Source organism: Mustelus asterias, chromosome 20 (genome assembly GCF_964213995.1).
Source record: "Mustelus asterias chromosome 20, sMusAst1.hap1.1, whole genome shotgun sequence".
Classification (NCBI taxonomy): domain Eukaryota; kingdom Metazoa; phylum Chordata; class Chondrichthyes; order Carcharhiniformes; family Triakidae; genus Mustelus; species Mustelus asterias.
The window spans coordinates 48,812,111-48,836,737 of NC_135820.1; the positions used below are offsets into that span (position 1 = coordinate 48,812,111).

General features: G+C 41.2%; 1 protein-coding gene across 7 annotated transcripts in view; it reads left to right on the forward strand.

Annotated features, from left to right (window-relative positions):
• Positions 1–279: 279 nt before the first annotated feature.
• Positions 280–24,627, forward strand: part of rtel1 (regulator of telomere elongation helicase 1) — a 123,744-nt gene continuing 99,396 nt past the window's right edge. For all 7 annotated transcript variants that reach the window (XR_013500294.1, XR_013500295.1, XM_078236490.1 and 4 more), the window contains exons 1-6: positions 280–497; positions 10,517–10,626; positions 12,623–12,818; positions 15,832–15,925; positions 16,999–17,080; positions 19,137–19,197. Coding sequence is in view for 5 of the 7 variants with exons in the window: in XM_078236490.1 (XP_078092616.1) it covers positions 10,525–10,626; positions 12,623–12,818; positions 15,832–15,925; positions 16,999–17,080; positions 19,137–19,197 (535 nt within the window). In the remaining 2 variants the exon portion in view is untranslated. The remainder of the gene's footprint in view (positions 498–10,516; positions 10,627–12,622; positions 12,819–15,831; positions 15,926–16,998; positions 17,081–19,136; positions 19,198–24,627) is intronic.

Consider the following 24,627-nt stretch of genomic DNA (forward strand, 5'->3'; position numbering starts at 1 on the left):
GTCGGAAAATCTCATCCACAAACTCTACACAGAGAGTGATCTGAGGCTGGAATTGAACACCACCGTCTCTGGCGGTGTGAGACAGCACTGCTAACCACTGTGCCAAATTATATAGTATTATAATTTAAGTATGGGGGGTGGGAGGTAATCTCTGATTATCAGTTTGAGAAGGTGCCCTTGAATGAAAGAGGACTGCAGGGGGAATCACTTACTCACTGAGCACAGAGGACAAGGAGAACATCCCCCAAAGAGCTCGCCCCGCCCCCTCCCCAGCTCAGTGACTGAGGGCGAGTGGCGCCAAATGTGAAGTGGTGGCAGTGGGGACCCGGAGGAGCAGTAGCCGCCGCTGCAGCCGCGCGGGCTGAGCCGGTAGAGGCGGCTGGAGGCTGGGGCAGCGGAGGGAAGCGACCCCCGGGGCAGGCTGCAAGTGGCTGTCCGCACTGGGCCGCACAGCCTGGGGATCGGTTGCTGGGCCTCGCCTCCACCGTAGGGGGCCTGTGAGTAGCTTCAAAGCAGCATTTGGCTGGGTGAACGTGACAATCTGTTTTATAAACTAATATCGACATATATTTTTATATATACCATTCCTATTCACAATAATTCAGCAGCAAACCCTCACTGTGTCTGCTTATCAACTATCTGGGTCACTGAAGTTCACAAATTCCACTTTCATGGGTTATTTCTGCTGCCTGGTCCAAATGATTGATCCATTTAATTATTTTTAATAGCAAAAAGAGTGAATTTCTGAAATCAGACTGCATTTGGACCAATATGTTTTATGCCATCTATCTTCTTTGCTGCATTATATTGGAGGGCAGCATGGTGGCACAGTGGTTAGCACTGCTGCCTCACAGCGCCAGGGACCTGGGCCATTGTCCGTGAAAGTTTTCACGTTCTCCTCGTGTCTGCGTGGGTTTCCTCCGGGTGCTCCAGTTTCTTGCCGCAGTCCAAAGACGTGCGGGTTAGGTTGATTGGCCATGCTAAATTGCCCCGAGTGTCAGGGGATCAGCAGGGTAAATATGTGGGAAAAGGGCCGGGTGGGATTGTGGTTGGTGCAGACTCAATGGGCCGAATGGCCTCCTTCTGCACTGTAAGGATCCTATGTTGAATCTCAGATGTAAGAAGAATCCTCCCATCCATGAGAAGCACCCGCCCATCTACGCTTGCCATTGCCTCGGCAAAGCAGCCAGCATAATTAAGGACTCCACGCACCCTGGACACTCTCTCTTTCACCTTCTTCCATTGGGAAAAAGATACAGAAGTCTGAGGTCATGTACCAACCGACACAAGAAGAGCTTCTTCCCTGCTGCCATCAGACTTTTGAATGGACTTAACTTGCATTAAGTTGATCTTTCTCTACATCCTAGCTATGACTGTAACACTATATTCTGCACTCTCCTTTCCTTCTCTATGAGCAGTGCGCTTTGTGTGTATAGTGCGCAAGGAACAATACTTTTCACTCTGTTAATACATGTGACAAATCAAATCAAAAGCAACCTGCCGCTGAAGTGCCTCTCATTTCAAGGTACAGGGTGCAGTTGATGGATGGGAATTCAAGGCAAATTTTAATCTGAAAATGACATTTGGTCAGTTATTGCCCCCCTTTTTTTTGCTGGTCCCGGAGTCACAATTGGAGGCATTTCTGGTGATTTGATCGTACCATATTATGACCATGTGAAACCTTTAATTTGATGGGGTCTCTGTACTTTTCAAGCATCTGTCGTGACCAGTTACGTATAGACTCCAGTGAGTTATTGTATTACTTCTGGTTGAGGGAAATCTGAGTGTTGCCATTATTGCTGTTATCAGAGCAATTTTAGTGAGTTCCTGTCAGTTGCTGTTAGATTCAAAGCTCCTCACCCTCCAATCCAACATCCTCACTTTGTTTCCGCTCTCGCATGCTTACAGTGTGACCTCCTGGTTCTTAGAGCAAAAGACAATGTCCAGAATCTCAAGGCTGTATAATTATGAAATTAGGATTTTGAGCAAAGTACTGTAATTTAGTTAAAAAAGATTACCATATTTGTTTTCCTTCTGTTTAATGTCACTTAGTAAGCTCTGGCCTGAGATTGGAAATATGTGAGCATAACATGTCCATCAGTCAGGAAGATCAGTATCTTGCATTAAGAATTTCCTGTGTTCCTAACCAAGAGAAGGATTTCTTTTCATTTGCTTCATTAATGATTATACATAAAAGTTTTGACTCCTGGAGGGTGGGTAAATTTGTACATTGAAGCAAACCTGTGCATTCCTATGAAAACAGGTATTTGGAGTGTTCCCAAATTGTAAAACCAGTGAATTAGAAATATATGTGCAATAACGGATCCTATGATTCTATAAATAGGGAGTAGTGGTCACAATATAATATGGTTTAAGATAATAATTGAGACAGAGATACATGGCTAATACAAGTAACAGATTAGCGGAAAAGCCAACCATAAGAGAATGCATTTGGAACTAAACTGGCCTACAATGTTTTGTAAACAAAGAGGATGACAGAAGAAAATATGATTAGTTTAGGAAAGGGGCTAAAATAAACAAATTAGGAAGGTAAAGAAGAAATCTGAAATCCAAATATTTAACATAAAAATAAACAAGGTATTCCATAGGCATATGATTAACAAAAATAGAATTAAGATATTGATTGAACCGCTGATAGATGAGCAAGTTAATATCCAGGAGACGGTACAGAAGTAACAAATACTGAATAGATTATTTTCCACAGTTTTAATTGAGAAAACTCTCAAAGCGGGAATCATCATTGTAGAAACAAGTAGCAGGGATATTATGATCAACTCGCCAAGATGGCTAAACCCCAGGTGTAGATGGATTGTGGATGCTCGAAGAAGCTGGGGAAGTGGCACGCAAATCAAACGTATGAAATATCAATAAAGGAGTCATGTCCGAGAACAAATCATAGATTCCCTACAGTGCAGCCGGAGGTTATTTGGCCCATCGAGTCTGCACTGACCGCAATCCCACCCGGGCCCCATCCCTGTCATCCCACTTATTTATCCTGCTAGTCCCCCTGACACTGAGGGGTAATTTACTACTGCCAAGCGACCTAATACGCACATCTTAGGGTAGCACAGTGGTTAGCACTGCTGCCTCACAATACTAGGGTCCCAGGTTCAATTGCAGCCTCGGGTCACTGTCTGGTGGAGTTTGCACTTTCTCCCTGTGTCTGTGTGGGTTTCCTCTGGGTCCTCCAGTTTCCTCCCACAGTCCAAAGATGTGCGGGTTAGGCTGATTGGCCATGCTAAATTGACCGTAGTGTTACCAAGATTAGCAAGGTTGCGGGAATAGGGCCTGGGTGGGATTTTGGTCGGTACAGACTGGATGGGCTGAATGGCCTCCTTCTGCACTGTAGGGATTCTATGATGTTTGGAGTGTGGGAGGAAACCAGAGCACCCAGAGGAAACCCACACAGACACGGCCACACAGATAGCAACCCGAAGCTGGAATTGAACCCGGGTCCCTAAGCACTGTGAGGCAGTAGTGACAACTACTGTGCCAATGTAGTTCCTATCTTCAAAAAGTGGGTTAAAATAATCCAGATAGCAATGGAGCAGTTAGGTGAGTGTCTGTGGTAGAAAGATACTCAAATCTTAACTGAGAAACAGAATTGAACAGCTGAAAATATAATGAAGCATTGTTTTCCACGATTGATTTTCTAAAGGAAGGTTGTATTTAGCCAACCTTGTTGAATTCTTTGAAGAAGTAGTCGTGAATAAGAGAAATGCAGTGGATGAGGTATTCATAGGTTTTCTGAAGGCTGACAATTCTGAGCATATGCAGTCAGGGACCTGGTAGCAGAATTGATTTCAAGATGACTGCAATGCAGAAACCAGGGTAAGAGTTGAAGTATATTCCTCAGACTGGCAGAAAGTGCAAAGTGGTGTCTAATGGGGATCTGTGTTGGGATGATTATTATTTGCCATATATATGTACGATTAGAATTGGTGAATTGGAGCTATAGGGCTGAGGAATCAGAACGGGCAGAACACAGACCATGCAAAGGTCCATTGACGACGGATGAGATTTTCCAGCCTTGGGACGGGCGCGGCTGGAAAATTCCACCCATGGTGTCAATTTGAAGATTATGCTAAATTTGAGGGGGGGAGGGGAAAGGTGATGGTAGGGATAGGGTGGTGTAGCTAGTTGTTTGGAAGAGTACACTAAAGTACAGGAAGATATAAACATGTTTGCAGAGTGGGTAGATAAATGACAAATTAAGTTTAGGGAATAGAGGGTTGTAGGAAGAGACCGTGGGAAGAGACAGTTTGCATGAATGGAGGCTTATATGAAGTATAAACACTGACATATTCTAGTTCAAATCATTGTGGCAAAAAATAATTTGAAACTGAAAATAACAAAAAAAATGTGACCATTTCGACCTGGTCATTTTGAAGGGTGGGAACATTGGAAAGCATTCATTGTAAGTAAAAAATATATATTGTTAGGGAATAGATGTAGTATTTGTGTGCGTTAGGAATAAGGTATAGTTTTAATATGTATTTCTGTATCTGTTTGTTAAGGAAGGAGAAGAACTTGGGTTTTGATTTCACTTTAAAATAGTTGCCTTTAAGTCTACAAGTTTGTCTAGATGCCTGCATTTTAATAATGTTTATGACTCTAAAGCAAACACGGTTTTAAAAAAAATTGGGCTGTTGCCTTGTAATGGAGGCTACAGGGAAACAGAAAGCACTCAGTTCAGTTGAAAGAAGGTAACTCAGAATTAAGGAGCTTTTCACAGGATCTGCTGGAACAGGCATAAAAGGAGACTGCAGAACAATGGCCCCAAACTAAGTTCCTACAGTTCCGCACACATGAGGACGGCCTAAACCGGGATGTTGGATTTATGTCACATTATCAGTAACCCCCACAGCTTTCCCCCTGATCTTGCAGAATCTCACTAGCTGTTCTGTCTGGAGACAATACACATCTCTTTAACCTGTGTTGAATGCTCCCTCCACCCACATTGTCTGTACCTTTAAGACCTGGCTGGCTGTAGAGATTTGCATTCTAATTATATTCTGTAACTTGATTTCTGTGTCTGTGCACTGTTGGAGAACAGATATCCACTCCATCTGACGAAGGGGCAGTGCTCCGAAAGCTTATGGTATTTGCTACCAAATAAACCTGTTGGACTTTAACCTGGTGTTGTGAGACTTCTTACTGCCCAAACTAAAGAACAGAAAGATACCAAAACCAGGGGGAGGAACAAAAGGCAGTCCCAAGAGGAACTTCTAATCAAAGGGAAAGAGCAGGAATCTGGGGAGAAGGTTTTGTTCAGTGAATTCTATGAAATTGATGTATGCTGGAAAAGTTCCCGGCATTGATGAAACAATAACAGAACATCTAAAAGTCTTTGAACAAACAGAGTTAGAAGTGATGACACAAATTTGTGATCAAATATATATCAAATGATACTTTTCAAGTGACTTGATACGTTCATTATTTGTTAAGCAACGGAGTACAATCATTTTCGAACTATAAGCTTTTAACGGGTCATCTCATTAAAGTGATATTTCTTTTTATTATGATTTTCAATAACTCTGGGTCTGAACTCGGAGTTTAGAAGGATGAGGGGGGATCTTATTGAAACTTACAGGATACTGCGAGGTCTGGATAGAGTGGACGTGGAGAGGATGTTTCCACTAGTAGCAAAAACTGGAACCAGAGGGCACAACCTAGGCTAAAGGGATGATCCTTCAAAACAGAGATGAGAAGGAATTTCTTCAGCCAGAGAGTGGTGAATTTGTGGAACTCTTTGCCGCAGAAGGCTGTGGAGGCCAGGTCATTGTTTTTAAGACAGAGATAGATAGGTTCTTGATTAATAAGGGGATCAGGGGTTATGGAGAAAAGGCAGGAGAATGGGGTTGAAAAAAATATCAGCCATGATTGAATAGCAGAGCAGACTTGATGGGCTGAGTGGCCTAATTCTGCTCCTATGTCTTATAACACATGTGAAATAGAAATCGATGAAATGCAGCCTGGATTTAGACCTGGAGTAAGAACAAGAGAGGGAATATTTAACCTAAGAACAATCTTTGCCAAATATCTAAAAATAAGCAAGAACAATTTTTTTCATCGACAATGGAAAAAAAGTTTGATCATGTTTGTCGCCAAAAGTTAATAGATATGTTGCTGAAATGTGACATGGACAGTAAAGATGTGAGATTTAGCCAGAGCCTACACTGAGACCAAATAAAGAGCACCAGGCTAGAAAATGGACAATAAGATGTGTTTCAAAAGAAGAGAGGAGTACAACAAGGCTATGTACTGCCACCATTCTTTCAGTCTGTACACAAAAGAAATATTCAGAGAATTAGGTGTACTTCCAGGAATAAGAATTAGACGCAAGGACATAAACTTAACAAACTTGTGGTACACTAACGACACAGGGCTACTTACAGAATCGAAGAGGCCTGATAAAATAAATTTAGAAGTTTAGAATATTGAGTGAGTATGAATACCAAATAGGCAAAAGCAATGGTAGAAGGAACACATTAGATTAAACGAATGAAGGTTGAAGTGAAAGAAAGTGTAAGATAAATAAAGAGGTGCTTGAAATTGCAAGAGCATAAAGAATTCTAAAATGACATCCAGAAAAGAAAATGTCAGTAGTTTGGCCCTTTAATCAGAGCTGAAAAGCTCCAGAGATCTCTTTGAGAAAGCAAAGTGGAGGTTAGCAGAAAGAGGGGTCGACAAAGGTATAGTTGGATGATGGACATCACAGAACAGTTGCGGGTGAGCTACAGTGGATGTGAGAGGCTGGTGCAAGTCAGACTAGCATGACATGTCACGACAGCTGTCAGAAAACCAAAGATAGTTTTAACAGATTAATGTGTGTTGGTGAACATTACAAACATGGTATAGTTTTAGGTGGGTTTAATGTAATGTTTCTATGTCTGGATGGAACCTATTCATGTTAGATTTATGCTGGACCAAGATGTTTGTATTTAGGGCGGGGGTGGTTTCAATTCTAGCTGGGATTCTATTGTGCTTGGAGAGGTTTACGGCATGTAGAATAAATAGTTGCAGGCATTGCTTAACAACGAGAGGTCTTTGTAAGGTAAAAAAGCTTTCCTTTTTCCTTAGTTTTTAACTGAAAGCCAGAGTAGTTGCAGTTTGTGAGAGGCAGCTAGAGAGGGAAAATCTCTCTCAGCTTTGTTAAAAGAAAAGCCATACAATGGGGCAATGGTTAAGAAAGCCAATGCCAGAAATCTAAAGGACAGCGACTGAAGGAAATTATAGATATTAAAAGAAGTTTCCAGTTGGTCTGAAGTTAAAGGAACAAAGAGGAACTGGGAGCAGAAGAGTACTGTTTATTTCAAGTCACAGAACTGAAAAGGAGTTGGCTTGTGAAAAGTCGGAAAGATATCTGAAGCGGTTCTAAGGTTTGTGATATCTTACTACAGTTGTGAGACGTTAATTGAAATAATTGTGGAGCAATTGGTGTCTGAGCTTCAAGAGCTTGTGTCTAAAAGCAGTCAAGGTAAAGAAATCCTAAAGGAGTTGGTGTAAAATCTTGAATGGATTCATTGGTAGAAGTGGAGTGGAAGCTCTGTTCAAGAGTCCTGTGGGAAACGTGGAGTGGATTTTTGAAATGCAAATCACTAAGTGAAAGTACTACTATGAGGGAAGATTTTAAAGCATGGATTTGGGAGTGGATTTTGGAAACTCGCGTTCTGAGGAAAACCACAGGCACTAACTTAGGTTCTGAGTGGAGTGTGTATTTGACCACAGCCAATCTATGTGCTTTAAAAATGGACTGACTGTGTGCTAAGGGGACCATTGTGGTTTCAAAGTGTCCTAAAACCTGTGTATTTGTTAAACCAAGGAGAAAGTAAAGAAGTATTGTATCATCATCCAATTTTTCATGTTTAATAAATGTTTTGTTTAGTTGTTTAAACTAATTAGTGGTGCTGTGACTCTTCCTCTGTTTGATTTTTTTTTAAAGTCAAAAAGTTGCAATCTTTCAAGCCAGCGTTCCATTCTGGGATCTTAACATCTAGCTATAGCATTGACTGGGACCATAACACAGCAGATCACTTGGCAGTAGTTTGCAAGCAGCAGCAGATTATTGAGATGAATGGCCTCTTTCTCTTTTGTAGATTTTTACAATCTCAGTAAGAGAGTTGTCATAGATGTCATCGACTCAAGACTGCAGTCCTGTTACAATGGTGTGGAGATGCCGGTCTTGGACTGGGGTAAGCACAGTAAGAAGTCTTATGACACCAGGTTGAAGTCCAACAGGTTTATTTGGTAGCACAAGCCACAAGCTTTCAGAGTGCTGCTCCTTCATCAGGTGAGTGGGAGTTCTGTTCACAAACAGGGCATATAAAGACACAAACTCAATTTACAAAATAATGGTTGGAATGCGAGTCTTTACAGGTGATCAAGTCTTAAAGGTACAGACAATGTGAATGGAGAGAGGGTGAAGCACAGGTTAAAGAGATGTGTATTGTCTCCAGCCAGGACAGTTAGTGAGATTTTGCAGGCCTAGGCAAGTCGTGGGGGTTACAGATAGTGTGACATGAACCCAAGATCCCGGTTGAGGCCGTCGTCGTGTGTGGAACTTGGCGATCAGTTTCTGCTCAGCGATTCTGTGTTGTCGTGTCTCGTGAAGGCCGCCTTGGAGAACGCTTACCCAAAGATCAGAGGCTGAATGCCCGTGACTGCTGAAGTGTTCCTCAACAGGAAGAGATCACTCTTGCTTGGTGATTGTCGAGCGGTGTTCATTCATCCATTGTCATAGCGTCTGCATGGTCTCGCCAATGTACCATGCCTTGTACCTTTAAGACTTGATTACCTGTAAAGACTTGCATTCCAACTATTATTTTGTAAATTGAATTTGTGTCTTTATATGCCCCGTTTGTGAACAGAACTCCCACTCGCCTGATGAAGGAGCAGCGCTCTGAAAGCTTGTGGTTTGTGCTACCAGATAAACCTGTTGGACTTTAATCTGGTGTTGTAAGACTTCTTACTGTCCTGTTACAAATCAGAGATAATTTAAAGTAAGTTATGTTTGAATTTGTGTGTTAGGAATAAGGTATAACTTTAAGTTCAAGCTCAATTTATATTTCTGCAGTTGAGTGTTAAGGAAGCTGGGGCAGGATTTCCTCAAAATCTGGCAGGGTCAGATTCAGACTGAAAACCAATACGTATCTCTCCAGCTGCTCAGCTGAGTTTTTACACCAGATTTTCTGATTCTCAGTGCATGGAGAATCTGGGGCCGTGGTTTGCAGCATCACCCTGGCAGGATGGAGCCTGATAGAGCCGGCAAGGCAGGCTTCACAGAAGTTGGGGCACCATATTTAAAGGGCGCCCCAATCTGTGCTCGCAATAAACTTTCTTCACGGACACGGAAGACACCCTCACGTGCAGCGGAGTGTTTACACCACCACCAAACAAACATTGGGACATTACTCTCCTCCCCCACTAACCCCCCCAACAAGCGAGCATCGGGGACTGGAGTTGTCGGTCAGTCAGACAGTTGGCAGATCTTCAAAACAGGTCCGCCCAGAGCAGTGGACCCAAAAGCAAGGGCAGGTTTTCTAGGTTCAGTCAGTCAGGCAGGCAGGTCTGGCGAAGCTGCAGGGAAAAAGTGGGAGTTTATGTTAGTGAGGGCTGTTTCTTGGCTACTTGAGTGGCAGCATAAAATGGATGAATGGAAATGTCATGTAAGAGTTCGTAGAGTCATAGAATCCCTACAGTGCCGAAGGAGGCCATTTGGCTCGACAACAATCCCACCCTAGACCCTATCCCCACAACCCCACGCATTTACCTTGCTGATCCCTCCAATCTACGCATCCGGGGACACTAAGGGGCAATTTAGCACGGCCAATCAACCTAACCCGCACAACTTTGGACTGTGGGAGGAAACCGGAGCACCCGGAGGAAACCCATGCAGACACGGGGAGAATGTGCAAACTCCGCACAGACAGCGACCCAAAGCCAGGAATCGAACCCGGGTCGTTGGAACTGTGAAAGAGCAATGCTAACCACTGTGCCGCCCCCATATTGTTGTAGAATTTAATAGAATTCAAGAGGATCAGCAATGAGTATGGTATTGCTTTTTGCTGGGCTTCAAGTTTTTTTAACGTTTTTCTTCCTGTTGATTCATGAACCAGGACAAATAGACAGTATTTCATTGATGAAACAAGGAAGACTTTTGTGTGAACAGTAAATTTTGGAATAATAAAGAAAATGCTGCAAGTATTCGGTCAGGTGGCATCTGTGGAAAGAGAAACAAGAGTTCATAACTTTGAGTTCTAATAAAAGGTCATTGACCTGAAACATTAACTCTTCTCAGATGCTGCTTGACCTGAGTATTTTCAGCATTTTTGGGAATTCTTTCCAGATTTCTAGCACCTGGAGTATTTTGCTATTGTATTAGTAAAAAGTTGGAAAATTAACACATGTCAACTCACTTAGCTCATGTATTTTCTTTTAACTGGATTACTGTTAATTTCTTGTGGGATTTTTGTTTTATTTTGTCCCCTTTTAGATACCAAGATGCCCAAAATACAGCTTGATGGAATTACAATAGATTTTCCTTACATCCCTTATAAATGCCAAGAGGATTATATGTCAAAGGTGATAGAATGTCTACAAAAGGTAATGTGCTATGTATTAGGGTGTAACATTATTCTGCAGCTTTATTTTCACTGTTGTTCCTCCAGGCATTTATAAAATGCTTCTAATGTTGCAGGAAACCAAGTTGTTACTCATTCAGTCATGCAATGAAAAACAAGCATCAAATGCAGTGTTAATGGTCCTACAGCAATCCATAAACAAGACGAAATGCATGCAAACATGTCTCTCTCTGGTTAATAGTGTTGTCACATAGAATCCCTACTGTACAGAAGGGACCATTCAGCCCATCGAGTCTGTACCAACCACAATCCCACCCAGGCCCTATTGTCGTAACCCCACACATATACCCTGCTAATCCCCCTGACACTAGGGTCAATTTAGCGTGGCCAATCAGCTAAACCCACACGGACATCTTTGGACTGTGGGAGGAAACCGGAGCTCCCAGAGGAAACCCACGCAGACATGTGGAGAAAGTGCAAACTCCGCACAGACAGTGACCGAGGCCGGAATTGAACCTGGGTTGCTGGCGCTGTGAGGCGGCAGTGCTTACCACTGTGCCACCGTTATAATAGTATAGTGAGTGCACAGCAAACTGTGTTACTCTAATTTATGTCATGGTAAGGAACTACTGTAAAATAACTTTGATGTTTTCCTTGCAACATTTAATGTCTGATCCTTCTAATCCTTTGTACCAAGATTGTGTTCAGTGAGGTCTTATGCAGTAACCATCCAACTCGCTTGCAATGGCGTTAGAGTTACCATTCCTCTTGAGTCTAGTTAGCTTTGTAACTGGAGGGATGTTTTTTGACCTTGATCTCACCTCCAGATTAGCAACATCATTGAAGGTTATCACGGCATACACACACACACACACAGATGCTTTATCTCCACCCAGTCTCATTGATACTAGTTGTGTTACTCAACTTTCTCCATTGCTAGAGTCAGCTAATTCACAAGAGACTTGGGATTGAGCCTGGATCATGTTGAGCTGCATGGCTTAATAGTGCACTCGACTGAACCATCGGGGGAGTCTATAATAATGAGAATTTCAAATTATGTGATAAATCAGAAAATAAAACTGGATTAATTTGTAGCATCTCCATCTCCAGCTTTGTTGGCTGAAAATTGACATTCCTGTTTATGAAGGCAAATTCCGAGTGGTGAAAGTCCACAATGGAAATCCTTATTTAGTGCTATGGAACAGCCTGGTTGACCAACAATTCCAAGACAGTAGAAGACTTCTAGTCGGTTTACTCAATAGATATTAGTGTCTGGTAGCCTCAGTGTTCAAAGCTCAGGCTGAAGTCTGCAACTTTTTGCACCAAATGGGGGTGGGTATTTGTTAAGTAAATATCTCCACTAAGTACATTTAATTGTTTTGTGTGCAAGGTGTTTTCTATGAAAATTAGTGCACGTGGCTAAAACAGCTTTGCAGTCATAACATCTGTGGATAATCCATGATTTCAATGTCCTTTAGGGAAGGAAATCTGCCATCCTTACCTGGTCTGGCCTACATGTAACTCCAGAGCCACAGCAATGTGGTTGACTCTCAACTGCCCTCGGGCAACTAGGGGTGGGCAATAAATACTGGCCAGCCAATGATGCCCATGTCCCATGAATGAATAAAAAAAAACTGGGCACTACTATACCAACTGATACTGTTGTTTGTGAATTGTAAAGCAATAGGTCTTGGCCAGTCATGATATGAGTTATGGGATAATTTTGTTAACTGTAGTGAAGTTATACATAGTCTTTATAAGGATTTTGATTTAGTTTTAAATAGTAAGGAGCAGAAATTTTCCCCCATGTTTGACTCTCAAAACTAACCAGTGTGCATGAAGATCTATTGGTCTGCGTGTTTTCCAAACCTTTTCTCTCTACGATTCTTTGTACTGCAGAACTTTTGTTTCCCTCTCTGCATCAACTTGGGGAAGACTGGCTTGAGACACTTCTGTTAGTGAAATGGCATACCACAAAAGGATAATTTTTTTTGGTGCGTTCTGTTTTTCTTTTGCAGAAAGTAAATGGGATCCTGGAAAGTCCTACTGGCACAGGTAAAACACTTTGTCTGCTGTGTGCTTCTTTGGCCTGGAGAGAACATTTAAGAGACAGTATTTCAGCAACTAAAATATCCCGCCAGTTGAATGGGGAAGAGCTTTTTGATGGCCGGCCTCTGTCTTCATGGGGTAGTGCATCTGTAGATGCTGATTCAGGTAAGACCAGCTTTCATCTTATTTTCCTTTATTACATCAGTTGTCTCTCTTTCTGACAGCAGTGACTTACGCTAAGGTTCAGTTCGATGGGCATTGGCACCCCTCTGGATTCTAATACAAACCAGTGACAGTTTTGGCAGTTAAGTAACAAGAGGAATGTGACACCGGTGATCCCTCTTCTGTTCCAACCTGACATGCACAGATGTGCATTCTTCTCCCATGGGATATATGAGCTGGAGCTGAAAATTGGAAATGTCTGGTTTTTCCCCTTCCTAGCCCTGATGCACTGATACCAGTTGCAGTGCTGCTGCTTCTGCTTTGGCCTTGTTTTAGAGCAAAGCTGGAAAATTCACATAAATTGATGTTAAAGCCCCACCTGAATAAGCTCATTGAGTAAACATGTTGCATTGTGAGATACTTATTTGGAAAAAGCATTACTTGAACCTGCTGCAACGTCTGAGCAGGTGTCTTGAGGTACCACAAGTAAAGTTGGGTGTTTTCAAAAAAACCTTTTGCTGGTGAAGTTTTGAAACTTTTGTGCGTGGGTCATGTGGATTAATATTAAGTGTTGCCAAAGCCACCGATCTTCAGCTTGAAAAGAGAAAGGTCAACAAGTCCGAAGATATGCAGGTTAGGTGGATTGGCCATGCTAAATTGCCCCTTAGTGTCCCAAGATGTGTAGGTCAGGGGGATTAGTGGGGTAAATGGGATTGCAGGATAGGGCAGAGGGGTGGGGCTGAGTATGATTCTCTTTCGGAAAGTCGGTGCAGATTCAATGGGCCAAACTGCCTCTTTCTGCATTGCAGGGATTCTGTGATTCCAGGTTAGACTTGTGCATGTGTAGAGTAATCTCAACTCTCCAAAAGATTAAATATTGCGCTTTGTCCAGCATATGCACAAATCGCAATAATTTTGATGAAGTATTTGCCACTGCTGCCTTTAGAACTTTAATATGTTTTGCCATTTCAGAGATAAAAGGTGAGGATACGGTTGTTTTGTTTATATATTTAAAATGTTCCTCATTTTAACCATAAATTACAATTTAGTTGTGCCCGATTTCCTCAAGTACTATAGGGAAACAAAATCCAAAATGAAATATAACTGGTTTTAAAACTGCTGCATTGAAACTTGCTTTGAGCATGTGACATCCCTGCATTGTATGCCCTTCAGTTGAGTAACTTTGTAGGCCTCTGATGGTCTTAAGACCATAAGATGCAGAAGTAGAATTAGACTGTTCGGCCCATCGAGTCTGCTCCACCATTCGATCGTGGGTGATATATTTCTCAACCACATTCTCCCGCCTTTTCCCCATGAGCTTTGATCCCCCTATCAATCAAGAACTTATCCATCTCTATCTTAAATACACTCAATGAACTGGTCTCCACAGCTTTCTGTGGCAATGAATTCCACAGATTCACCACCCTCTGGCTGAAGAAATTCTTCCTCATCCAAATGGTCGTCCCTTTATTTTGAGGCTTTGCCCCAAATGACTTTTACTCGATTAATTTGGAACATGCTAACTCAGGCGAGGAATAACCCCATGCTGAAGCATTTGGGATTAGTTGGTTAGCACAATGCAGGAATCAAAACTATATTGTGTCATTCAGTTGTGCTGTATGGTGTTCGAAGTGCTGTACCACTCCAGTATATACTTTAGAACTTTAAATACTCTGGTTTGAATGTATACTAAAGATAAAATGCTCTAAGATAATGAGTGAATTATTTCAAAAAAACACAATTGTCACTAAGCCTATGATAAATTAACGAAAGTAACTGACCAAAGATTTCCCCACATTTTTGATCGAACCACATGTTTTTGTTAAATTAAAGGACTTTTTAAACAGTGCTATATTCAGACATCGTAGAGTAGCTTTTAAAAAAGAGGCCTAAGCAATATATTCTGGGAATTGTTTCTAGATCTGATATGAATTTGTTCTTTAGATTATCAATTGTTTATTTAGGTAATGATTGTTTTAGGTAATACTTGCAATTTTTTGGAGAGATTATATATACACATATGTCTTGCAGCTTTCTGCACATTTAGATTTGCCTCTGTCTTTGAAAGAATCCCTGCCTCTTGAATATATTTTGTACCTAGTGTCACTTGCAACTTTCCCTGCCCAGCTTGGGAAGCCATTGTATGAAACATGTCATGGTTATCTGTTGGCCACGAATTGTTTGCGATCAGTTCTGTGACTTCCTTAAGGCAATATGGGGAAAGAGCAAACCAAGCCTTGCAGTAACAACCACTGCAGCATCAATTATATAACATCTTTAATGTAGTAAAACACCCCAAGGTGATTTGCAGACGTGTGATCAAACAAAATTTGACACCAAGTCATAAAAAGAGATTTGCAAGTGACCTTGGCCAAAGAGAGAAGAAATTCCAGTACCCGGCTCCTTGGCAGCTGAAGGAATGGCTACCAGAGGTGGAGCAATTAAAATTGGGCACGGACAAGAAGCTGGAATTGGATGAGCACATGATGGTATTTGTTTGGGTGACTATTTCATTCATGCCTTGCCTTTGTTAGTTCTTGCCAACTTTCTGTTTTGGGAGACATAGACCATTGGTTTCAGAGAATCTATTAAATGTCCTTCAATTTTGAAGCAAGTCTCTAATTGGCTTAATAACCATCTCTATGATAGTTTTCCCCACTTTAACATCATCCTAGTCATTATATGCTTCCGGTAAGTGGCAATGATGCTGTGTGAAGTCAAACTTTTAAATTAAGTAAGTGAGTCCTTATAAAGCCAATGAAATGTCTCAGTCCCATAATACCTATTTTAAAATTGCAGTTGACAGCCCCTTTGTGCCTTCATTGAAAGCTTGAAAACTACCTTGCGTTATCTCATGATCTGGCTACCATGTTGGCAATACTTTCCTTATATGTTCAGAAGTTTTAATAGTTCTTGCTTTTACTAGTGTTTAAACTTGCACCTAGTTTTGCATCTCTCAGTGCCTCACTTTTACTTTTTCAATGATTTGTTATATTATCTGAATTTCTCCATGCAGCAAGTTACAGTGATATCCCAAAGATTATTTATGCCTCAAGAACACATTCGCAACTCACTCAAGTTATTAATGAGCTAAAGAGCACAGTGTACAGGTAATATATTTCTTTTGGAGCAACTCGATTAATATGCCTTTGTTTTTTGAACCTCAGTGACAGTGCTCGTTAAACTTAAGATAGTGAACTATCTATCATTAGCTGGTTTTTAGTAACATACTTTAGTGTAAATAACCTGAGCATTGTAAATGGGTGTTGCTTAATTGGCAATATATCAATGTATTTCTTTTTAATGTAGCACCTTTTACCTGCGCTATTGAGATTGTGGGCCCGGTTTTGGGTCAGGACCCAACAACAGGGTCAAATGGGGGTCCTGACCCAGCACTGTGCAAATTCGTGGCCAGACGATTGGCTCCCTGTCGAACCAAGGATGGTGAGTGGGCTCTCCAAGCTGATGGTCAAGAGGAAAGATAGAGGGTGGCCTGCAGGCCGGCTGGGGATAATTTCTCTGGGGAACGGCCCTGGGGTTATGGATGGTGTCGACATGTTGGGCTGCAGCATGCATATTCGTTCCTGCCCACCGCTATAAATTCTCTAGTGTAATTGTGAGCTTTTAAAATCTTACCATATTGGAATACCCTGGATTAAATGTTGGTATTTCTTTATTGAAAACTTAACTGGGAGTCCTCTGGAACTGAAAATTTCATTGATTTGAGCTTCTATTTTGAACCAAATGTGCATTGGTTCAGATGTAGAATTCAATTTCTACTGCAGAAAGTTAGTGTAAACTGTTCTGCGTGACAGGAATAATTATTTTATATCCCTTATTTTTGAAGTGAATGGTATCGATGATGCATACACAACTGACAAGTTTCTCATTGCATTACAGTTGATGCTACAACATGGCTTTAATTGGCTGTTTCTTTTTTGGTTTGGCGTGCTGCTAAGATCATGTTGGGTGACATCTGACATTGTTGGGCAATTGAATCTGTGTTACTTCACCTTGTGGAACTGCGTGTTCATGCTCTGTAGTTTATATTCATGTTTACTGTGTTCAGAATTATAGTTTATGAGTACTTGCATATGCAATGTGATGGAAAATAGAGACATAATAGTTCGAATCAATGACATATGCATTGTAACTTCTCCTGTCACTCCCGTTACCTGTGTAGACCAAAGGTGTGTGTTCTTGGGTCAAGAGAGCAGCTGTGCATCCATCCTGAAGTAATGAAACAGGAAAGCAATCATGTCAAGGTAAAAAAAATGTTTTGGAATCTTATTTAAATTATTTTCCTTGCATCGCTTTCTCTACTTAACCATTCTCTTCTTACCATTTTTGTTCTTTGTCTGCTTTTATCCCGCAAATCGTGAGGAGAACCCAACTGATTTGTGTTATATTAGGACATTCAAACTAAAGAAATGAGAAAGAAAATGAAACTGTTTTGAAATATTATTTAAGAAAATTGGAATACATTAATTTATTAAATGTATTGATGTGAATCAGAAATACTTGAAAACAATTACCAGAGTGCAAAGTTGATAAATAATTATGTGAAGTATCAAGCATTTTTCTGTCTCGTACATATTATTCTTTAAAGCTAACTAACCAGTTGAAAAAGCATCTCTGCCAAAAGCTTTATTCTTAATGGAAAAATGAAGGTAAATGGAAAATAATTTGAGTGATGAAATGACCTTGACATCCAATGGCAGTATCATCCCAATTGTGCCTATTGACTGTGGATGTATTTATAACAAATATATACCAATCAGTCAAATGCATAAATTAGAGGAATAATGTTCCCAACTGCGTAGGTACATAACATCATGCACAAAATATTGTATTTTGAGTTTTGCTTATTATTGTAAAAATTTAACAAAATTTCATTAGGATTTGAGGGTCAATGTTTTGTTCTCTGGAAGGGTTGTTTGCAGTGCAGCTGTATATGTTGAGTTTCCTGAATTGCCTCTGCAAATATCCATGAAAACTGATTGCGCAGTCCCTCACTGCCAGATCATTTAGTGTGTTCCCTTCATTGGTGACTTTGTACTTTCTGCAGAGGCCTTTTGGCACAGCATCCTACCTCTGAGCCAGAAGCTCAGTGTTTGAGGACTTGATGGCCAAGGAAGGTGCATCCATATACAAACAGGTTGTTTGTTAAGCTGCAAATCCTTCCAACCCACACGCTAATGGCAGACAGTAAGAGTGGAAGAGATTCCTGGTCAGGCTTGTGATAGAAAGTAACTTGGAGCCTCTGCCATCACAGCCCATAGCTCCAGAGTACAACATGTATGTAAAAGTAACTCAGACCCTGTCTGAATCACACTACACCACCACCACTTATAGCTATTTGCTCATCCGGAATTATTAAATATGTAAGATATTATAAACTAAAATTTAAATTGCTGTTTGTCTTGATCAAAAGTGTGTGTAATCTTGGTGTTTGAGGAACCCCTATTTGAGAAGAGCATTCCTTCCTGCAGAGTGCAGCGTATGTTTCCCCACACTGCCCACTTGTAACTTCTTAGGATTTTCAGTTCAAGCATAATTCTGTTTGCGCAGCTGTGCCCACTAAGAGCCAGCAAAGCCCATACTCATTCCATTCAGGTCTGTTAAGTCAGCAGAGAAAATACATTAATTCATGAATTAGGCTGGGTGAAATCAAACAGATTCAGAAATTATAAAATAGTGTGCTAATTTTCTGCGCTGCCCTGTCCCACAGATATGGACTTTTTAACCTTTTGCTGCCAACAGGGATGACTTTTTTTTTACCAAATTCAATTTCAGAAAAATCTGTTCTGCAAAGCATTGTTGTACTTTGAGGCTTTCGAGAAGAATCAGTTTCGCAATAATTCTTTCATCCTGCCTGCCATTTTCCCAATTTCAGAATTAATTCACTAGTGCCCCCGCAGAGACAAGCTATGAGTGAATATCAGCCAGAACCGGGCTTCAAATTTGAGTTCCCCAGCGAGAATTCTGGCAGTTAAATTTATCTAATGGGTTCTCTGCTCCTGTTCTATTTAAAATTGGTGATACATTAAAAGGCAAGCCATATGTATCCCCTGATAATTCAGTGAATATTTGATCTATTCTGATCAAGAAGTTCACCAATTTGTATCCTGCTGTGTGCTAATTTAGTTGCTTTTAACCAGCACAGCTGTTGTAATTGACATTACAACCCTGGGTTACGGAGACTAAATTTATGGAAATTTAATGGAATTGTCGAACGCTGATTCCCGTAGCACACGCAAGTCGTCAGACCAGATTTATATGCGCAGGATATACTAACTTGAGACTTGACTTTTCTTTCAGGTCCACATGTGTCGAGCAAAAATATCCACCCGCACTTGCCACTACTATAACAATGTGGAGGGTAAGAGTTGAATACACAAATTCTAATACAGAGATTATGCATTTTCTGTCATAAGAAGTACTTATATTTCGTTGAGCACTGTGCTGCTACCTCAGGCCAAGTCTGGAGCAGCAACCTCAGTTGCTGTTCAGCTTTGAGCTGAACTTCATTTCCTATACTGTATCGATTGTGTTACTAGATCAGATTCTCACAACTCCATAACAGTATCACCTTTGCTCCATCTTGCTCCTATGAACTCACTGCTGAAACACAAACCCATGCTATTATCAACTAGGAGCTCAATTTCTTTAGTGCTTGCTTACTCATTTCCACAGTCCATAAATTACAATGTATCTTCACGTCCTCTCCTGTATTCATTATCCCTGTGGTTGCAAATCTCCACAGGTTCCCTGTGACACAACCAATTGGACTCTCCGCATTTCAAATCCTTCTGTAGCCTTTGTGGCGGTTAGTATTGCTGCCCCACAGCGCCAGGGAGCCGGGTTCGATTCCCGGCTTTGGTCACTGTCTGTGTGGAGTTTGCACATTCTCCCTGTGTCTGCGTGGGTTTCCGCCGGGTGCTCTGGTTTCTTTCCACAGTCCAAAGATGTGCTGGTTAGGTGAATTGGCCACATTAAATTCTCCCTCAGTGTACCCGAACAGGCGCCGGAGTGTGGCGACTAGGGGATTTTGCACAGTAACTTCATTGCAGTGTGAATGTAAGCCTACTTGTGACTAATAAATAAACTTTTAAAAAACTTTTTTTTTCACTTTCTACAGCCTTACACCCTTCACTGCCCATGCATGAGGTTACCCCCCCTTCCCCATTCCATCTGTTACTGCTCATTTAGCAACTTTGCTCCTGCTCTCTGGAATACCCTTCCTTCAGCCTCTGCACTACTAATACCTTTATTGCTTTCAGATTCCTTGCGTGCAATTTTACTGGTGAGTTAGGCAGTGGAATTGAGAGCAAAGTTTCAAAATAGCGCAGCAGGTCAACTACCAGCATGTTTCCCCAACTCCAACGATCTTCCCGGACATGGAGCCTGGCAGCGATGGGTACTCAATTAGGCATATTAATGGATTCCCCTTTCAAAATGATGGCTTGAGAGCTGTAGTCTGGAGGAATTTTTAATTTTTCCCAATGCTGTAGATCGCACCTCCATTTTAACACTCCCTCATGGTTTCCTACTTGCCTCAGCAGCGCCATCTCTTTCAGTTGGGCCGCCAGCCGGATATTGCCGTGGGCTTCCTATTGGATCTCCAGCTTCCTTGGTCCTCCTGCCATCCTTAAGTGGAGGCGGCTTCCCAATTGTCAGCCTCTGGAAAGATTATGAATCACGTCTTGCCATGTCCACCAAAAGTTGGAATTGAGGCCCAACGTTGGAATCGCGATCCATCCAGGAAAATTCAGCCTCTTGTCTTTGTGTTTTTCCACCTCTGACGTTTTCATATTTCCTTTTTCCTTTCAGCTCAGTGATCACTTATTTCTTTCTTGTAGGCTGCCTTGAGCGATCTTTATCTGCTTTAAATGAGGAATAAAGGAATTGTTGATGAAACATATATGGCAGAATTTTCCAAAAAAGTGGCAAAGTGTCAGGTTCTGACTGCAAACCAGCATGTTTCTCCCCAGAAATACAGCTAGGTTTTCACTCCAGATCTTCTGAAACTTTGTCAAAAAGAAGCAAAGGGTGTGTTTTGCACCGTCAGTTTGGCGGGGTCTGATGTCTATAGAGATGGGGTGCATTTTTAAAGGACATTCCCCTCCCCCCAACAAGGCATCGGGATCGCCGGTAGACATGGAGAACACCCCTAACACTCGAACACAGAGGGCCAACCTTCTTCCCCCACAGCATCTTCTGACACTTTGTCAAAAAAAGGCACGGGGATGTGTTTTGTCCCATCACTCTGTCAGATAGAGCTGGTTCCTCAGAGATTGGGAGGCATCTTTAAAGGTTGCCCAATCTCAAAGTGCTGGGTACTGCCCAGCCATGCCCCTCACCATCCAGATGCTATACTCACCTCCGAACCCCTGCTGTGGTGATCATGACTGGTTTCCGTTTTTGGAAACCAGCAGTGATTCCCAACAGTGTGAACATCTGATGATCTGGAAAGCGGGCGTTAAGCCATTTAAGCATATTTAAATTAAAGATAATTAGATTCATGCCCTCGCTGGGCGTGAACCCGATGATGTCACTGGCGGTAGGGGGAGTGCGGGAAAGATCTCCAACTGAGATCTCGCCAGCGCAAATCCTGTTATGGCCCTCTCATGAAAGTTAGCGGCCATAATGGGATTTAAGCTTGTGGTTTTTCTTTAAAACTAGCAGGGTAAATTAACTTGAAGCTTTGTCCATAATAATAGAGGAGGCTGCAAGACAGTTAAATATGTGTACATGGCTTCCAGTGATAAATTATGGTCTGTCCTTTGCTTGGGGTAGATTAAGCTACAGATTTTCATCATTAATTCAGGCTGTTAGTTGAGGTTCTTTTTAAATTAATTTCCTTTACCAAAGAATTCATACCACAATATTATTTTGTTAATTATTCCACTATTACAAAAGCAGGAGATATTTATTTTTACTTCTTTAAAACTTTGGTCCTTTCTAGTCTTTTCTTCTGATTTTTTTTCTCTTAAAAATTGAATAAACCTATATTTAGCAGGAAAGTTTCAGGCGAGCTGAATCTCTGCTGCAAAATGGATCCAGCTGATAATTAAATACAAAATGCTGTCAGCAGCATTTCCCATGGCACACTGATTTTGTGAATGTTATTCAGTGGGAAAACTAACTGAAATCTTTTCCTTTATTTACATGTGAAATACAGCTAAAGAATTAGGAAGTGTTACGCATCTGAAAGCATTTGAGATGTATTTTTTTTATTGCCAAGGTGAACTTATTCACATGGCTTTCTGCTGCGCAAAGTTGGGAAGTGTCGTAAACACTCGGCAAGTCAGGCAGCATCTGTGGAGAGAAGAGATAATTGCCGGGTGTATTAATGCAATTACAACAAGGAGAGTGAAAACTATGTCTAAAGGGAATGAAGTTGATACGGAATTTCGCCACTATCCAGCTAAATTTGTACTTTGTACCCTTGACAGACCAGAACAAAGTTTTCAGAGTTTTAAATCAGCCTTTATTCAAGCTATAGTGAGGAAGTTTGCCTTTCACAAAGTGGGGTACAGATTTGCTAAGTGATGCATGGCATGAGCAATTATACCTTTGCTTATCGTACAAGTAATTTGCAAATGCCAATCACAAATATACACTTGTTCTGAAGTCATTGACATTGAATAGTTCTGATTATTTAATTTATGTCTGGTGAATATAGTTGACAGTTATGGCCTCTATATGCTTATCTAACTAAAATTATTAATTACTAATGAGATATGCCTACATGGCTACACCATCCAAACATCCACACTTGTTATGGCTACCACCTTGTGGTTGTCAGAGTTCTCGCCCTCTTGTTCTCGGTCAGCTTCTTTGTGCTGCCCACCTGCAAGTGTGGGAAATGCACTGAAACATCTTCGCAGCAGGGAACTGTGCTGTACTTAATTCATAGGGAAACTCTACTACAGTGGTCCCCAAACTTTTTTCACTGGGCCGCATTTTCGGAATAAAAATTTGCTCGTGCCACACCGAATTTTTTACTGATAAGAAATACATTCAAAAATAAAAAACAAACAACTCCTAGCAGTGCTTGATTCATAACATAGAACACAACTACTTTATAATATGATCATGGGACATCGTCCTCAGCATCACTTGATGCTCTTGCTCTCACTTTGGAAAAATATCTATCCATGTTTAAATGTTTCTTTGATTGTCCTTGAATCTTCCCGCCACACTTGCCGTCCTCTCTCGCCGCACCAGTGTGGCGCGCCGCACCCCTTGGGAACCACTGCTCTACTACATTCAATGATTTTAACTCCTTCAGATATCACTGGTCATCTCAGTCAATTACTGAACAAAAACATTAAAGAAACAAATGAGTAGCATTAAAAGAAGCAATAAAAATGATGTGCAAGAAAAGTGACCTGTAAAATGCTTCATATTTAAATCTTAAAATATTACCAGAAAACTGAGAGAAGTCAAATAAGGCACAGAAAATATATAATAAAAACAGGAAATGCTGGAAAAACTCAGCACATCTGGCAACATTTGTGGAAAGAGGCAAAGTTAACATTTCGAGTCTGCATGACTTCAGATTCTGGACTTAAAACATGAACTCTGCTGCCAGGTATGCTGAGGTTTACCAGTAGTTCAGATTTTCAGTATCTGCAGATTTTTTTAACAGATATAAATGGCTGAGGTAGAATTAGAAGTCTGGGAAAACTAACGAAACATAGTGAATTCAACAAGCCTTGGGGTTAGAGGGTGGAGAAAGCATATGAACCTCTGAAATATTTTTCTATTTTCTCAGGCCAGGGATTCCTTTCAATTGTGCTAGAATCCTCAGTCTGGTTTCTCATGATCTTGCTCTCAGCCCATCGCTTTCTGGCCCCCTCGCCACTGTTTCCCCCCTCCAAAACTAATATAACTGTCTTCATCTTCTACCCCACCAGCCTTGATATTTGATAGATAATTGCATTTGCAATACCACCAATATAGTCCCACCACCACCATATGTTTCCCCTCTACTTTCCAAAGCACTGATCCAGTAGTGAGACCCTGATTCATTCTTCAACCTGCTCTTGTTTTCCGGGCACTATCTTATGCAAGTGCTGGAATTGCAACACCATTGACTTTCTCCCATACCACTGTCCAGGACCTCAAACACTTATGAGTGAGAGAGAAATTTACATTCTCCAACTACGGTACTACATATTCTGCTGCACGCTTTGGAGAGCCAATACACACGAGGTGACCACTTTCAACACTTACCTTCCACCCACAGGGTGACCATTCCTTTTGTAACTTGGCACTTTAATTAGTTCCTTCACTGATTTCTGACCTCATTGTCTTTGGCTCTTCTCTTGAAATTCTTGAAAAGTTGTGCATCTTTCTATTAAATGTTCGGTAAACCTCGTCTTAATATTGACTTGAATAACTTCAGACCTTAATTAGTTTGCCCTTTATGACATTGTATATCTACACTTCTATAAAAGCAAATTACTGTGGAAGCTGGAATCTGAAACCAAAAGAGAAAATGCTGGAAAATCTCAGCAGGTCTGGCAGCATCTGTAAAGAGAGAAAAGAGCTGACGTTTCGAGTCCAGTTCAAAACTTTGTCAGCTTTGACAAAGGGTCATCTGGACTCGAAACGTCAGCTCTTTTCTCTCCTTACAGATGCTGCCAGACCTGCTGAGATTTTACAGCATTTTCTCTTTGTTACACTTCTAAAAGCCCTCCTCTTGTAATTCATGATCCTTGTGCTTTTTCTTTAAGAATTTCATGGAAGGTATGAGATTGTTACTGGCTTGAATTTCGGCCTTATCCATATGAAATTACTA